Below are 17,798 nucleotides of genomic sequence, written 5' to 3'. Positions count from 1 at the left end.
CAGATGATAAATAGATGTAAGTCATATAGATTAATATCTTCCCATGCACTTGCCTCTATCCTGCTGCCTTTTCACAGATAGCTCTATGATGCTTTCGGTGGTTCCTTCCCCCTTCCCTCTTGAGAATTCTATTCCCGTGTGCAAAATGACCACCCTGTACCTCTTCAGTCTTACTGCTTAGAAGCAATGCAGATTTCCCCTCCCCCACAAAGAGACCTGGCATCCAAGAGCTAATGTGAGGTGACTCCCAGGAATCCTCTCTGTGGGGCACAAGCAGACACCTGCATACTCTTGGTCCCGAGACTTTCTGATTTCTCGCTTTCCCTGGATGCCTGGTGAAGCAGTAACAATTCTCAGTAGCTCATACCCTGAATATTTCAACTTGGCTTAAGAAATTACATCACCTAAATTCTCATAGATGTTGGGGGGGTTAATTTGCTTGAGGTTCCCCCCCACCAAAATACAAGAAAAAGAAAAAAAAAGGAAACTGCATTTCCTGTCTCAATCCCAGTCTTGCTTCTCCCCAGAAAGTGCCAGTCTCTTCGGCACATAGGTTGCTGAGAGCACCCACTATCAGTCTTCTCCTGTGCATGTCCCATTTGGCCCCATGTTATCCCTCCTATTCGTCCAAACCTCTTCTGTTTGCCCTGTTGCCACAACATAAATGCTGCTAAGAGCAGAGATAATGAGCTGCGGCTTTGTGCCATGCTGAAGCCAGCCCACAACACCTCCAGCCCTGGGACCCCATGTGCAATCCAACCTGGGTCCTCTCAGCCTGGCTCCTTGGCAGGATTATTGGTCAAGGTAAAACATTCATGGAGATGCCCAAATGAGATCTTTCTTTATCTTATAATGATTCCTTGTTTTCTGACAGGAACTGTTGGAAACGTTTACTGTCTAGTACTGCTGAGCCTGTCTGATATCCTCCATTGTAATAGTGCCTTAGTGTAACTGTTGACAGCTGTTCCCTGGGAAAAGTAACCCATTTCTCCAAACTTGGGGGAAGGAGGAGAGTCAGTGTATATAAGAATTAAACCTTCCTTTAGTTTCGTCTTACGTAACACAGGTGCTACGGTTTTATTTGGGGATTGTGGCAGAAATGGTGCTTGTTCTGGGAATATGATCCTGGAAAGGGCTAAATTAGGTTATTTTCCAGCGTGCAGGCCCTTTGACCAGACCCTACATGTCTCCTAAGTAAGCATACCACAGTTCCACCCAGAAGATCCAATTTAATGTAAAACTCAGTATGTTAGAGCAAGCCACAGTCTGTTGTGTTTGCTTTTATCTGAACATGTTTCACCTGGGTTGGGCACCAGCTAGTCAGGTTGGTATTGACGTAGGTATTGGGGCTTTTTTTTTTTTCCTTCCCCTTAATGAATGGGATTTGGCTGAGTGGCTGCCTCTCCTGAGTGTTCTGGCACAAGACAGGCACACACCACAGTTAAATATGAGCTATGGGTATGTAACTGTCTTTCCTTCCTCAAAATTGTTTAATCTCCTGCAAGAAAATACAGAGTAGGCTTTTGAGCTTAGTTTGGACAGATTCTTCTTCGGGATAAGTTCATTGTGTATTCCAGGAGGTCATTCCCAAAGTGATATGACCACAAGCCAGTGCTGATAGAGGACAAGTGATATCACAGTCCATTGCAAAAGGGGCTAAGCAGAAGCAAAGGATGCTGGGAAGTGTCAGGCCTGCCATGAATGCAAAGAAGGTTAGCTGCTGCCACTGGCTTATCTCCTGCACCTCAACCCTTCCTGTTGGGTTGGCACTGTAGAGCCAGCCCTCTGTCATAGCACCATAGCATGAGCAGCCCTTCCCTTGCATTGCCAGAAAGCCAGAGGAGCTCCTTACAAAGCGAGCGTGCATATTTCAAACCACCAGTTGGTCCAGGGTTAAGTATTACCTTATGCCTGTTGTGAAAAGAATCTGGACTGCTTCCAACTCCTAAAACTAAGTCTGCAATAGCCACTTCACATAGAAATGTTCTGTTCACTTGCCTCTCTGATGGTCAGAAGGGATTTCTGGTTTATATCATATCCTTCTTTTATTGGGAGCCCCAAAATCTGCTGCCAGAGTTGTCCAGGGGGTAGAATTCTTGAACATCTTATGACGATGGCTTCAGGGTTTTGTGAAATTCTCTCTAAGTTCTAATTCAGCCTGACCCCATTTGGCTCGTGTTAGCAGAAGGGATCAAAGTTCAGAGTGCCTTGGATGTACAGCGCTAATGAGTTTATTTCCCTCAACTTTCTGCAAAACGTAGTGGAGAGAAACTGATTCCATCTGTAAGATATCCATCTTCTGGCAAGGTCTGCACTCCATGTCTCTGCTTGTTTGCAAATAGCTCCTTGGTACCTACTCAGGGCCCCGTGCCTGGGCAATTGTATTGCCAAAGCGAAATCGGTTTTTTTCACATTCGGTTCTCAAACAATAAAAGATGTTTTAAAAGCCTCCTGCTGCACAATTTGAAAGCGTGTTAATAGGAGCATAGAAGTATGTATAATCTTACATCTTAAAAAATGTGAGACTGATGTTGGTGTTTTTTTTCTCCACTTGCTTTTTAAGAGAAAGCTGATGCGGAGCCAGAGAGTCCAGACAATGGCACATCGAACACTTCGTAAGTGTCTTTCCAGTTTCTCTCTGAGATGACTGTTCTTTAATATGCCTTATAAAATGAAACAGTGCAAGTATCTTGTAATAGTGGTAATCATAGTGGAAAGGAGGCCCACGGTTCTCTTTTTTCATGATAATGTCTTTTTAAATGCTTTCGGGTACAGACGCATTTTGAGGTTTTTCCTGCTTTAGCATAGAAAAGAGATCTTGCAAATGTTCTTCTTTATAAAGTAGAAATATAATTAGACTAGCGGGTGCGTGCTGGGGAGAATGGAGATGAGCCCTTTAAAGTTTGGCTGGAGACTTTTAACACTGACATAAGATTTGCAGAACTTTGCACTTGTGCTTAGGGGACATTCTGTCCTGCATGCCACATACTGTGAAGTGCCCAAGTCACTTAAAAAGCCTGCCTGCCATCTGCAGTCCCACCTCCGAAATATCTGACAAACCCAACTATAAATATCACAGAGATCCCAAGAGTTCATTGATATTTTTAAGTAAAGCATTTTTAAAGATGAGAAAAGACACTTAGAAGGTACCTATTCCTCATTCGTATGTTATAATCTTTTTTCCCTCAGACTTGAAAGAACATAAGTATGTTTTTAATGGTTACTATGATCAGTCAGATAAATGCTTGCTGGGGCATGTGCTACATTCTTATAATCCCAGCACTGGGAAGGCAGTATTACATAGATCTCTGGGGCTCAGCAGCCATCCAGTCTAGCTCTACTTGGTGAGCTCAAGGCCACTGAGTCCATGCCCAGTGTTAAATAATAGTGTTATTAATTATTATTACTATGATTATCATTATTATCTCATATACTAGTACTCAACACCACTGAAGCACAAACTAACATATGACTGTTTAATTATGATCCATCACAGGCTTCTGCTTTAAAATGTTTAATTTGATTACTTTTGGGGAATGGAACATGTTTTATTATAGAAACGACTTTGTGATTGTCTCTGTTTCTGGATCAGTGTTCTCATTACTACCTGAAGTGCCCTTCATTAACAGCCATAGTCTATCACCATAGACCATGTAGTATCATGTTCTTATTTTGTCCAAGATCTCTTTCCATCTATAGAGTGGCTCTGCCTTACACCAAGTGGCTGGATGTTTATAATAGGCATCTCTGTAGGTTATTACCCTTTAAAGTTCTAATGGCTTTCGTCATTGTGTTTTCTCAGAAATAGTAAACATGACAGTCCTAAATGATTAAAATGTTGCTAATTTTAAACTGTGCTTCAGAATATAATGGGGAAAGAGTTTTAATGCCATCTGGAGGCACTCTAAAGAACTGAAAGGGTAGAATTGTTGAAGAAGTTAGTCATTTTGCATACCATTTGGACGAGATAAAAATGTATACAGCTAGAGGGTAAGCTGTTGGTAAGTTAGTTGTGTTTCAGTCGTTCTTTGATAAGGGGATTGATTATTATGAAAGCAGCAGTCTTTGAAATGCCTAACAAATTTTCATCTGTCTCGTTTCACAGACAGATAAAAAGAGCATCAGAAATATGTTGGGAAACCATCAGAATGTTGTAGTTAACTTTACATATTTTAAAGTCTCACGCAGCAGACACCACTCTGACTCATGCAATTTGACGTGCTGTTAGTGATCCCCCTTCCTTCCTTCTATAACATCCACTACCTAAAATGTTGGGTTTTGCCCCCCCCCCAGAGCCTTATTTCTTCTAATGTATAAAAATTAAGTAGGGTATGCAAGGCATTAAGTTTAAGCCCTCTGATGATATCAAATCCTTGGTCCCTCCTCTACCTTCCTCTGTCACCTGCGTCATGGTTGCCGCTCAAGTTACAGGAAACAGAGAGCTGGGTTTACAAGACTCTCTTAAAAGCAGGGCACTGTGGGCTTGGAGTTTCTTGGAACTCTTTCCTGACCTCTGTTACACTCAGGCAAGAGGAACACTGTGATGGGCAGCTTAAGACCCCATGCATTAGACACGGGTAGCGTAGACACGCTCATCCATGATATTATATACACATACCGGTGTTGAATTATATAGTGTGATAGATAGCTTAAGACTCCCATGCCTTAAACATGCGTACTGTAGACATTTTCATGTGTGATATTATGTAGACCTACTCACATATATGTGTATATTTACTATACTTATAAACACAAGCACATACACACACAATACACAAATATATACCTATACCCTTCATTTGAGTTTTACTGTAATAGGTATAAGCAGGAACACTCTACCCACATCACAATTACTTATGAGGAATCTGAGGATCAGAAAGGTTGTCCAGTTTAAAAGTTAAATTAGAACCTACCTTAGGAATGTACAGTCTTGAGACAAAAGTCAGGCCATGAATTGGAAGGAAATTTTTAAAACATTGAACAATTTTTGGAGAGGTATTCCCGTTATGGGCTACTGTTACAAAATATCACAGACTAGCTGGCTTAAGCAACAGAAATGTATTTCCCACAGTTTTGGAGAGCACCAGTCCCAAATGAAAGGGTGAAGGAGGTCAGGTCCCTCTGACAGGTGTAAGGGACGTCTCCCTGAGTTCCTGACCTAACTTCTTCACTCGCGGCAGCACATGGCCGTCCTCTCTGTATGCCTTCACAGCATGTCCTTTTTACATACACCTCTCTCTGGGTCTCTTTCTGTAAGAACACCAGCCATGTCCGTTAAGGCTTAACTTGTCAACTTTAGACATCACCCTGATGGCTTCATTTGAACATGGTTACTTACTTCTCTAAGGCTACTATCTCAAAACGAGGTCACATTCTGAGTGAGATATTAGTTCTGGTCTGAAAAGAAAATGTCCCCTGCAGGTTCTGGTTTTGAACCCTTGGTCACCTCCAGCAGACACCATCGGGAAAGATTTGGGGATATTAGCTCTGAGACTTAGTAGCTCACATAAAGGGAATCACTGAGAATCTCTTGTTCTTGGTCCCTTCTGTCCCTTTCTCTACTTCCCATCCAACGGTGAGGTGAGAACCTTGTCAGCCACTTGTCCCCGCTGTCCTGATACACTGCAAAAGCTCAAAGGGTCAAACTGTGGGCTGAACCTTGTGAACTGTGCACCAGAACAAACACCTCCCTCCTTTAAACTGTGTCTTTGAGCTGTTTTGTCATAGCTCCATAAAAATAACCAGTGTGGTACTAAAGTTAGAAGGTCATCGAGGGGACTTGTCAGGGAGAGGACATTTCAGTCCTCTATCGCCCTTGTGACAGTGGCAGTGATGATTAGACTTTGGAAAGTGAATGCTCGGGCATCAGAATTCAACAGAAAGAAGATGTAGAGCTGTCGGAGGGTGGGGCAAAGGGAGTGAGTTTGAGAAAGATAGATGGGAAGTTATAAGTTCCATGGGGGCTGAGCGGACATAAACCATGGGCTACAATTGGCCAAGTCATGGTGGGACACACCTGCAGTCCCAGTACTCAGGAGGCAGAAACACGAGGACCATTGCAGGTTCAAGGCCAATCCTGGTCTACAGACTGCGCTCCAGAACAGCCGAAAGCCACAGATACACAGCAAATCCTGTCTCAATAAACAAATCTAAGGAAGCGCCTTCCCTCCTCGCTGTTAAGTATGCTGGGCTGTAAATGTGCTGTGCATGATAGGACAAAGAAATGGGGAAAATACCTGAGATTTCCTTCAGGATTGATGAGCCAAGGATTCAAGAAGATGAAAGGAGCCATTTAATATTTAGACACAAACAAAACCATAAATACCCGTGAAAGAGTTTCAGTTACATCAGCGATGGAAAAGCTCAAGGTAGACGGATTACACTCCCAAGTATGGGCAAGACTGGAGTCTAACAATCTAAAGCAAAGTATAGACAGTTTAGTCAAGGAAGGAAGCAAAGTGGATTGGGCGAGCCCCTGTATGGCCCCTTCCCTGGGGCACTCGGCCATCCAAGGAGCAGCCAAGACTCAGGGACGAAAACCACACCTGAGTGGCTTGAGAAGTCAGAGGATAAAGTCTGCATTTGTGAACGTGTATGGCAATTAGGCGTAGACATCTCATAAAGGAAATAAAGCCATGAAAAAGAGATCCCCCCACCCCCCAATCCTATATCTAAACCCCACGGATGCTTTAATGGCTCCTAGTTTGCATGGGGGGGGGGGGATGCTGGTGAGCACAGTAGGAAGAGCCATAACTAGAAAACTACAAGAAGCAGAGGCTTCCGGCTCCTGCCTGGAGTTGGGAATTCGAATCTCACCAACATAGAGGTGTTGAGTAAAACTTGGATCTTCCTATGCCCAGCAGGAACAAACTTTCAGAGTAAAGTCATTCTTGAGGCCGGAGAGACATTTAGTGGTAAGAGCACATGTTGCTCTTGCAGAAGACCTGGGTTTGGATCCCAGCACTCAGGGCAGGCACCTCACAGCCCATAACTCCAGCTCCAAGGGATCCAATGCTGTGCTGGCTCGTTTTACGATAACTTGACACAAGCTAGAGACAGTGGAGAGGAGGGAACCTCAACTGAGACTGTAAAATAAATATCATAGTGTGTGCCCAGGGATATTACAAGAAGCTGTGCTGAGCAGAGTTTCACTAGCCAAAAAGTAACTGCAGAAATTTAAAAAACTAGATTAACAGAGATGGTGACAGAGCAGAAGGAACAGAAATGAAAGACAGGAGACACAAATAGGGAGCCAGGAAATGTGAGTCGGGCCCCAGTGACCAATAAAGAGCCAGTAAATTTAAACCCAGTACCAATAGGGAGCCAGTAAATGTGAATCCAGCCACAGTGACCAATAGGAGGCTAGCAAATGTGAATCGGCCACAGTGACCAATAGGAGGCCAGCAAATGTGAATCGGCCACAGTGACCAATAGGAGGCCAGCAAATGTGAATCGGCCACAGTGACCAATAGGAGGCCAGCAAATGTGAATCTGCCACAGTGACCAATAGGAGGCCAGCAAATGTGAATTGGCCACAGTGACCAATAGGAAGCCAGCAAATGTGAATCGGCCACAGTGACTGTTAAATGTAAATACATTAAAACCTCCACTTTACAAGGAAAATACCATGCTGGCTATAAAGTCACGAGACTTTATTGTAGTTATATTGTCTATAAAGTCCATACTTAAAGTATAAGTATACAAATAAATTGAAGCCTTGAGACAAAAAAAAAAAAAAAAGAATTCTTTATATAACAAATGCAAGAAAACTAGAGCAAATGTCTTAATACTGCTGCCAAATAGTCTCTAAGACAAAGGACATGATTGTTATAAGGTATTGAAAAAAGGACATTTCCTAGAGCTAAGGAGGAAGATAGGATGTTGATAAATATGTATTACTGGTAGACTCAAAAGTCATGACAAAAACTGATTAGACTAGCATCGTAGGTAGATTTTTAACACATCTTTCTATAGTAACTGGTAGAAAAATAAGTGAAATATTAGTGTCTGTGGAGTGTATGTACCTCAGCAGCCACTCTGCCATCAGTGTGCAGACTGTGCATCACCAAGAAGTGCAAATGCAGCCTTTCCCGCAGCGCAGAGACACCAGTCGAGGCTGGCCAGATTTTTTTGAGCCATGGAAGTGAAATATCAAGAAGCTTTGGAGTGTGAAAACACCATAGCTCATGCTCCATGATCACACAAAGTAATTGTTTTATAAGTCAGGAGTGATAAAGTACCATTTAAATCTCAATATCGGGAAGTTAAATAGCATTTCTAAATAATCTCTGCCTTAAGGAGCAGTTCACGAGTGAAGTTAGGATGCAATTGTGCCTGAGCAGGAAGGAAAGGGGCAGTCGATGGAAATACCTGCAATTCATTCAAAGGGTGAGGAGAATGGGAATTTATAGTTTTACTTTCTTATGTGGGGAGAGACCAAGGCTGACACCAGTGACTTGTTTCTATGTCAAGACGTTAGAAAAACAGGGATGATTAAGAACCCATACTGCTCTTTCAGACGATCCAGTTTCAGTTCCTAGCACCCACATCAAGGTGGTTCAAAACCACCTGAAACTCAGACTCCAGAGGAATCCAGCACCCCAGGCCTCTGTGGGCACCCGTGCTCATGTGCATGCACCCATATCTAGACATACACATGCAGCTAAAAATAAATTGTGTTTTTAAATGAAGATAGAAGCAATAATGAAATACATTTATTATCTTATATATCTTATTATATAGCTTAAAAGTGGTAAAATTTTCAAAAAGAGGAAACTAACCTCAGATAAATAGTAAAACATATATAATAAAAATAATAGTGATCACCAAACAGTAAAGATAATTGATACAAATGTTCTTTAAGGACTAGCAAAATTAACATATTGGCAAGATTTCTCTAGCAAAAGAAGAGAAAACACAAATTGCCAACATAATACATGATAGAAAACAGCTTCACATCTCCTATGAATCCTTAATTAGCAGTCAATAGATATTGTGAGCCACTCCTTGGAAATTAATTTGACAATTTAGATCAGGTAGTTTCCTTGAAAAGGAATTAGAATTATCATAATTGTCTCAAAAATCTGAATGCCATATTGGTATTATTAAATAATTAAATTCACAATCAAATCATTCACAAATGGAAAATTCTTCCAGAGTCAGGTAGTTTAACTACTAATTGTCATATTTCTAAATAAAAATTTTGGGGTTGGAGAGATGGCTCAGTTGTTAAGAGCATTGACTTGCTCTTCCAGAGGTTCTGGGTTCAATTCCCATTAACCACATGGTGGCTCATGGCCATCTGTAATAAGATCTGATGCCTTCTTCTGGTGTGTCTGAAGACAACTACAGTGTACACAAATAAAATAAATAAATAAATCTTTGAAAAAAATGTTTATCACCAGTAAAACACTATCAATGAAGTATTAGCATCCCACAGATTCAGTAAATAAAAGAAAAAAAAGAAATTCATTTTTGAGACCAATGTAACCCTGACATAATAACCAGCTGTAAATCTTATAAAGAAAATTATAATCCAGTTAAAAACATTTTGCAAAATACTTAAGGTATTAGCATACCCAATTGGGTGTTTTTTAAAAGAATACAATTTATTATGACTTGGTAAGATTTACTACAAAAGTATATGTTTGCTTTAACATTAAAAATGAACTAACATTCTGGGCAGGGGTGGCACACACCCTTAATCCTAGCACTCAGGAAGCAGAGACAGGTAGGCGGATCTCTGAATTTGAGGTCAACCTTATCTTCAGAGTGAGTTCCAGGACAGCTAGAGCTACACAAAGAAACCCTGTCTTGAAAAATGAATATAATACATATACATATGTACATATATGTTAATATATTGTTATATATGTATGTTAATATATATATGTTAGCGTATTGATAATTGAACAAAAAATGAATGATTTGGGTACAGCAAGAGTACATAATAAAAATGTTAACTCCCATAAGTGATTTTTTTTTAATGAGCTAACTATGACTATTGGGAAACCTTTAATCTGATGATGGGGATATATAAAAAATTAAGACCTGCTTCTAGCAGCACATTTAAAAAGTAGTGGTCCAAATGTTTTCCTCCTAAAATCATCAATACTGTCTGTGGTTGTTACACCTGTCCAGCATTCTACTGGAGATCTTAGTCAGACCTATAGGACAAGAAAAGGAAATAACACACATAAATATTAAGGGGAAAGTAACCCAAAAGCAGAGAACCTAGATAGATATCCATAAGAGTCTTGGTGAAGAGCAAGGGCATCCGCATATAAATACCCAATTCCAAAACTTAAATCATGAAGGCAACAAGACCATGTAGCACTGGCTTAAAGTAAACACAGCATTGGCAGAAGACAGGAATCTGGGGACAGCTGTGGCCACAGGACAGCCATGGGCACAGTTACCTTTCTACACACATAACAATGCAGGCTGGCTGGAAAGGAAAGCCTTTCACCAAACAATACCAAGGTAGCTAATGAGGGACTGAGTCTCCTGCTTCATCCAGCTACAGAGATAGGTGATAGGCCTCAGTATAAAACCAAGATGACAGAACTTCTAGGGAAAATTAAAGGGTAGCACCTTCATTGTCTGAAAATAAACGTTCTGAAATTATAAAACCAAACAACAGAAAGAAAAATCCTAATAAATTTACCTGTTTCAAAAGGAACCTATTTCATCAGAAGGAAAGGGGAAGCCAAAAGTTTGAAGGATACTTCTGCAGTGTATAATCTGGCAAATAACATATCCAAAATATATAAGGAACTCTGGGAAAGTCCATAAATAAACAACAAATGGTTTAAAGTGGGCAAAATCCTCAAAAATAGCAGAGAAGATATGCAAATGGACACTAAGCAGATGAAAGGGTTTGCTTCTCTGATCATACTCGCCTAAGGGAAACACGAAGCCACAGTGTAGCACAGCTATGTCGTCATTTTTATGAGTCGAATAAAAATGGCTGACAACACTATCTTCTTCTGCTGTAATACTTTAAGTGGTGAAGACAGGACCTGAAGCCCAGACCTCAATCAGAGGAGCAAAGTTCAGAGCCAGTGTCCATCGCTGCTGTCTCAAGACCACATGTGCTCCTTCAGAGAGGGCGACTATCCTAGGAAGAACAGACCTTAGTGTAATATCTGAAGACGAGGCCAGATGACCACTAGATCGCCCTCCAAGGAATCATGACCAGAGGGAGATCTCCAAGACCCTGCAAAGCCCACAGTTAGGCTGATTGCTGAGCTTTTTTGGAGGCCTGCCAGCCATCAGGAAAGTACTCTCAGGTCAAAGGCCCCATGGCTCAGGCTTGAAGACAAAAGCGCAAGAGAGTGCCCCTTTACATTTGTGGATGCCCCTCAATCGGTCAGAGTAAGTGTGCCTTGAGAGAACGAAAATTATAAATGGCCTTCATCAGTCAAGGTGATGGGATTAAACAAAAGGGTTAAACTCATAAAAAGAAAAAATAATAATAGCCAAAATGAGGCAGAAGGAGAATGGCCCATCCAGCTGCTTCCATTGTACAGTAAAAGAGTTAGAAGTTATTATAAGCTGGACTAAATTGCAGCGACCCATGAAATGTTCCTTCTTCCAAAGGTAATGTATGGAAAATGCCCATTACCAAGCTGGTGCCCAATAATTCATCGTTATTGCCATTATAAGAGTATTTATAGGGAATAAAAGCTCGAAAACAGCCCTGTCTCTGTGACTGTACAGACCTTTATTAGAAGCTTAATTTGTCCTTTAAAACAAGTAGAGAACTTAGAAACCATGACAGGAATTAAAGACAAACTAATACAAAGTTTTTTTAAAGTTTTTCAGTGAGGTCAGGCCTAAGAAAAGAAAGATCCAGTGTCAGTATAGTCCATGGATGGTACCCAGAACAGACTCTTCCCCGAGCCTCCACAGGGCAGGACCATGTGCAAAAGCTTTGCCTCACTTCAGAGAGCATGCATGGCCAAGAGAGGCTGAAGACCAATGCTTCCACAACTTCCCTTAAAAACATCTGGCCTGGTGTGGGCATCGCTGACTAGGGAAGAGTTGGTCTGGCTGAGGCTGCCATGCTTCAGTGCAGCATGCTGTTGAGCTGTAAGGGGCAGCTTGTTCATAGAGATGGAAAGGGATGGAAATTTTCCATGCTCATAGCAGAATTACCTTACAAATGTTAAGCAGGGAGGAAGTGATTGTTCAACATATCAAGAAACATGCCATTTATACATATGCATTTAATAATCGGGTTACACAAACTGGTCAGCTAATAGCGTCTGGAAGTTGATCAAAGTCTATTGTGAAAGAGTTTCCCCTAAAAAAAGGAAGGAAGGAAGGAAGGGAAGGGAAGGGAAGGGAACAGAAGGAAAGGAAAGGAAAAAAGTTTTTTTTCCTCTGAGAAACTTGAAACCATGGTGGTATTTATTTTGGCTGTGGCAATACATGTGTAAAATGATGAATCGTGTCCGATCTTTTGTCTTATTAGGTTTCTATCTCTGGAGACCTTTTCTCTGTATCTGTGTAAGTGATTCGCCAAGATCCTGTTAGCTAGAGAGCTGAGAAAGCTGAAGGAATAGCCCTTGCTAGAAAAGGCTAGCCAGATCCCTTTTCTCCCACTCTCAAATACCAAGGATGAAAAATAAGCAAAGGACCCCTCAGCGCCCCTAGGCCCCCTCATCTTACAAAAGCCCAAAGTCTGTGAAGGAATGAGGTGTGATCTCCCAGAGGCCACCATGAGCCGGTAGAGGAGCCTCTAGCAAAATGGAGGAGTCCATTCCCATGTCCTTTGTTTGACTCTCTAGGGCCTTGTACTTCTCTTCTTGGACTCCATCAAACACACGTCCTTTCAGACGTTGTCTAGCTTACCCAAGATTTTTGGTTGTTTGTTTCTTTTCTGGATTTTGTGATATGTTTTTTTTTTTTTTTTTTAACAAATGCGTTGAACAACAACATAAGATTTATTATCCTGACCTGTTTTAAATTTGGTGGCATGAGGTGCATTGTCCAGGGCTTGCTGACATGTCCTTCTTCGTAACCCAGAACTAAGCACCCTCAATGGCTAAAGTGCAGCTTCACATCTCACTGCTCCTGTCCCAGAACCGTCCTACCTACGTTCGGATCTGTATTTGCCCATCCTGGGTGCTTTACACAAGTTAAAATACAGTATTTTGGGTTAAAATCAGACATCCCTGTTATATCACGTGACAGAACTTCCTTCCTACCCAAGCCTGAATAGCATTTCATTGCATGACTTTCCAAGCTTCAAATTGCAATTTTTGGTTTTTTTAATCTTGGAGTCAGGGATGACGTACAAATGTCATGGTGCACATATCAGAGAACAGCTTCTAGTGTTGAGCCTCACCTTCCCCATTGTTGTTTGCCTCTGCAGTATGCAAGGCTGGCCAGTCTGTAAAGGCTTTGTTTCCTTAGAAGACTTCCAGGGATTCTCCTGAACCTACCTCCTGTCTCATACTAGGTGTGCTGAGATTACAGATGTCTGCTCCTGCATCCAGGTCGGCCTGAGTTCTAGGGATCAACACTTCCTCTCTCATACTTGCACAAGTACTTTATCCACTGGGCCATCTCCTGAGTCCTCAGTCTGTGCTACCCACCTGGAACAGGACTGGCCTTTGAACAGCCCTAAAGCCCTCCCCAGGGAACTCAGAAGTATCTTCATGGGACCCACATAATTTTTAGTTAAAGAACTGAAACCCAGAAGACTGTAGGACCTAGTCACAGGCTTGTGGTGGAGCTCCTAGGGCCCTGTGTGGTAGGAGGAAGTTTCTAGTGACCCCTAAAAAGACCACATACACAGCTAGTGATGGGTTTGTGCTTACAGTGGGCAGTCTCTAGAGCAGTGGTTCTCCACCTTCCTACTGCTGTGACCCTTTAATACAGTTCTTCATGTTGTGGTGAACCTCAACCCCAAAATCATTTTTATTGCTACTCCATAACTGTAATTTTGCTACTGTTGAGACTTGTAATATAAATATCTGTGTTTTCTGATGATCTTAAGGGTCCCCTGTGAAAGGGTCATTTGACCACAAATGGGACTGCAACCCACAGGTTGAGAACCACCATTCTAGAAGAAGGCATGAGCCCTATCAGTCCACAGAGCCTGTCCTGGCAAACTTCAGTTGCTCTGTGTTCTCAATGACCTTAGCAGATGCTAACTTCTTTTCCCCCTTTTCTTAGAGGAAGCGCTTGGCTGTAGAAGGAATATGTTTCTTGTCACCACATTCACTGACTGTTAACAACAGTAAATATCGCCTGACATTAATGAATTGGTTTTGTTTTCTCCTGGCACGGCCTTGCCTTCCCCACAGCTTCCTCTCCAGTGCTTGTTTGTAGGAGCCTCCCCCAACATTCAAAACATTGTATTTACACAGTGCCAAAGTCTCCATACAAGTAAATAAATTGGTAGAAGAACTCAGCAATGATTAGAACACATTCACTGTGCATTTTCTGCACTTTCTCTCACAGTGTATCACTGTGAGCTGAATTTGTTCTCTCTTCCACACAGTCTAAGATGGGAACCTCTGAAATGCACAGCTGAAGTGTTTACAAACTGATTCCACCCTTGCCCCTTATCACCGGTACCCTCTCTGTACACCTGGCACCGGAGATATTTCCCCATCTTAAGCACCTGTTCTGTGCCAGGCACTCAACTGGATACATTGTTTCGTTCAGTCCACAGGATAGTCTGCTGAGGTGTATTACGACACTGTATCATTAGGCAGTGAGCTGGCTCCCAGGCGCTCAACTGGATACATTGTTTCGTTCAGTCCACGGGATAGTCTGATGAGGTGTATTATGACACTGTATCACTAGGCAGTGAGCTGGCTCCCTGAGGCTTCACAGTTGGCAGCAGCAGCACCAGGAGTCTGGCTGGTTGCCCAGCTCCAGAGCTGCTGACAGGCACTGCTTTAGGTCTGTGGCCTGGCACAGGGGACCTCTGAAGAGAAGAGCAGTCCTCAAGGAAGAAATGCCATTTCTAAACAAAGGGCTGATAGTTCCCTAAAAAGCTCTTCCAGCCTTCATCTCCCACCTACTGACAAGAGAGTGAGTGGCCTCTGGAGGGCCTGTGAGGATACAGGGAGAGCTGGGCCCCAGGTGCCCTAGTGCCTGCCCTTCGGGGAGCCTGCACAGTGTGGGCAGAGTCAAGTAGAAGTCTGGAATTCTCCTACCAGCAAGTGAGTTCCCAGTCTCAGCCCACCTGCTCACCTCAGAGGGCCTCTGCTGCTGGCACAGGGCACCACAGTGAAGCCATGCCTACAGGATCTCACAGAGAATGTCTGTTGGCCATTGAAGCTAAGGTTCTGCCATAGAGAATTACCCCCTTCCACCTCTAGTCTGACATGGCTGAAGTATCCACAGAACAAAAATACATGGTTAAGGCAGATGACCGAAATTTTACACACATGCCTACCTAAGCTCACCTTTTTAGGTTGTTTTCTTTTTCAACACGTAGCATATTTAAAAATAAGGACTGTATGGAATTTCAAGCATTTGGACAATAAAAGTGAGTATTTAGTGACCACAGGTTGGCATACTTATGCTAAGTGGACGCCACGGTGCACACCAGTTGTGTTATTTAAAAATGTCTGAACTGAAGCAGCGAGTTGTCCTTGGGGTGAGGTAGCTCAGAATCTTCACAGCAATTCAGAGTAGACATAACACTTCCATTTTATAGAAGAAGTAGAGGCCCAGCTAGCACATGTACACCTGCAACAGATAGGCCAGTGTTGTTGGATTTTGTTTTGTTTTGTCTGTATGCATGTTTGACTGTGTGTATGTCTCCGTACTATGTGCATGCAGTGCCCAAAAAGGCCAGAAGAAGGCGCCAGATCTCCTGAGCTGGAGTAACATGCAGTTGTAAGCTACAGTATGTGTGCTGGGAACCCAACCTCTGGAAAAGCAGCCTGTGTTTTTATCCACAGAGCCATCCCTAGCCCTCAGGCCAGGGTTCTAAATGTCAATGTCAACGTACTTTGTCCACGGACACTGGATTACATTAAAAATACAAACAGGAATTGACACCTGAAGTGGTCTCAAGGCATGTTCAGTGGTTTAGATGTGTTTTGTAAAGCTGGATGTCTGGTGTGGTGATGCAGAAGTGAGCTAAGAGACATTTAACATAAGAGGTGGAGCCTGGTAGAGGTTCAGTTGGAGTTGCTGGTTTCTGGGGCACTGCGAACCCTGAGCTTGATGCCTGAACCTCTCTGGCTTTTAGTTTTGTGATGTGACTGATCCTTAGTCACCGCCCTCTGCCTCCAGGTCCTCACCAAAACTCACCCACACCAGAGCCCTCTAGGACTTGGCCCCAAGCAAACCTCTTAGCTTCGGAAGGTTTCCCAGCTTGGGTATTTCGTTATAGCAGCAGAAAAGGAATAATTTCAAAAGGAAGCCGAGCCACTAAGTCAACTCACTTGGAGATTTTTTTGACTGAAAAATTAAAAGACTGATTGCATCTATTAGATTACTTATATTTAAGGCATATAAGATAGAAGGAGTATTGGGGTGTTCTCTTTTAATGTGTGTGTTTGTTTTGAATCTCCAGGAATAAATAGAATAATAGAAGCAAAACAAGAAACATAGGCAATAATTGAGTAAAAATAATAACCATAAACCTTTGCTTCTCAGACCGATATGATAAAAATTTCAGAAGCTATATGCTCTCAAAATATTTTTTCAAACCAGCACATATAGAAAATATAGACAGAAAGTATTTATAGATTTGAGGAAAAATCTCACTTGGCCACAAGACAAAATTTCGATTTATAAGCCATCTTCGAAAATGGGGAGTTTTCCCTGTTGTGTGCCCCTCACCTCCTTTTTTAGTGTGAGTTGGGCAGTCTGAGCCCCATGCCCCAGGATTACTGATTTCTTTTGAGCACTTTGCCCAGGTCATTTCTAGGCTCTTGGGGTGGAGGCCTTCTCAGAAAAGGCATCCATGCAGGAGAGGTTTCTGATTGAGCCAGGATTCGACCTCGTTTGACTTCTGGGACCATGCTTTTCAGGACTCCTCTGTAGATTATCTGTTCTGGCCACTAGACTTCAGCATATTCCCAAAACAATGAATATCGATGTGTCTCTAAATAACCAGAGTTTCTAATCGTCACTGTTACTGATCAAGCCAAGTGCCTCTGAACAAGTGCTGAGCAGAGAAGATTCCAAATTGATGTTCAGTGTTTGAATAAATAGTCAGTTCAGACCCAGGCTTCATGGCTGGGAGCTGCACTGGGGTCTGTTGTCTCCTGAGGACATTTGTGCAATGCTGACCTTGGCTGGTGCTGAGCGAGAGCCTAACACCCCCACTGGACTCCGCCTCTGCCATGCTGGTTCTCTGCCCTGGGGAGCTTTCATTCCAGCGTGTAGGTCACAGTTATAAGAAAAGGAAGCTGAGGAGAGCTGAGGAGGTCAGGAGCGTTCAGGAGGATGGTCGGTTTGAAAGTTCCTCTCCTCTGGGAGGTGTAAATGGATGCCTCTCTTCAACCTCTGAGTAGAGATGCCAGATAAAATACAAGACACCCAGTTCAATTTGAATTTCAGATAAACAAGGAATAATTTTCAGTGTGTGTTCTGTGCAACATTTAGGGCATACATATGCAAAAAAATATTATTTGTTGTTTACATAAAATTCAAATTTAGTGGGAAATCCCATTAGTTTCACTTACTAATTCTAACACCCTGAAGACATCACATAGATTCTTGATGAGTGTCTTCAAAGCTCTGATGAATAAGGAATGAGTGATAAGTGGAGAGAGAAAGAGAGAGAAAGAGGCAGAAAGAAAGAATGAAGGCTG

The 17,798-nt window shown here is 42.4% G+C and overlaps 1 protein-coding gene across 9 annotated transcripts in view; it reads left to right on the top strand.

The window, feature by feature from the left end:
- Aff3 (AF4/FMR2 family member 3) overlaps positions 1 to 17,798 on the top strand; it is a 502,697-nt gene that overhangs the window by 357,314 nt on the left and 127,585 nt on the right. For all 9 annotated transcript variants that reach the window (XM_031367274.1, XM_031367273.1, XM_031367272.1 and 6 more), the window contains one exon: positions 2,564 to 2,615. In XM_031367274.1, the coding sequence (XP_031223134.1) occupies positions 2,564 to 2,615 (52 nt within the window). The remainder of the gene's footprint in view (positions 1 to 2,563; positions 2,616 to 17,798) is intronic.

Source organism: Mastomys coucha, unplaced genomic scaffold, assembly GCF_008632895.1.
Source record: "Mastomys coucha isolate ucsf_1 unplaced genomic scaffold, UCSF_Mcou_1 pScaffold14, whole genome shotgun sequence".
Lineage (NCBI taxonomy): Eukaryota > Metazoa > Chordata > Mammalia > Rodentia > Muridae > Mastomys > Mastomys coucha.
Note: the sequence above shows the minus strand (reverse complement) of the source record. Positions and strands in the feature narration are given on the sequence as shown.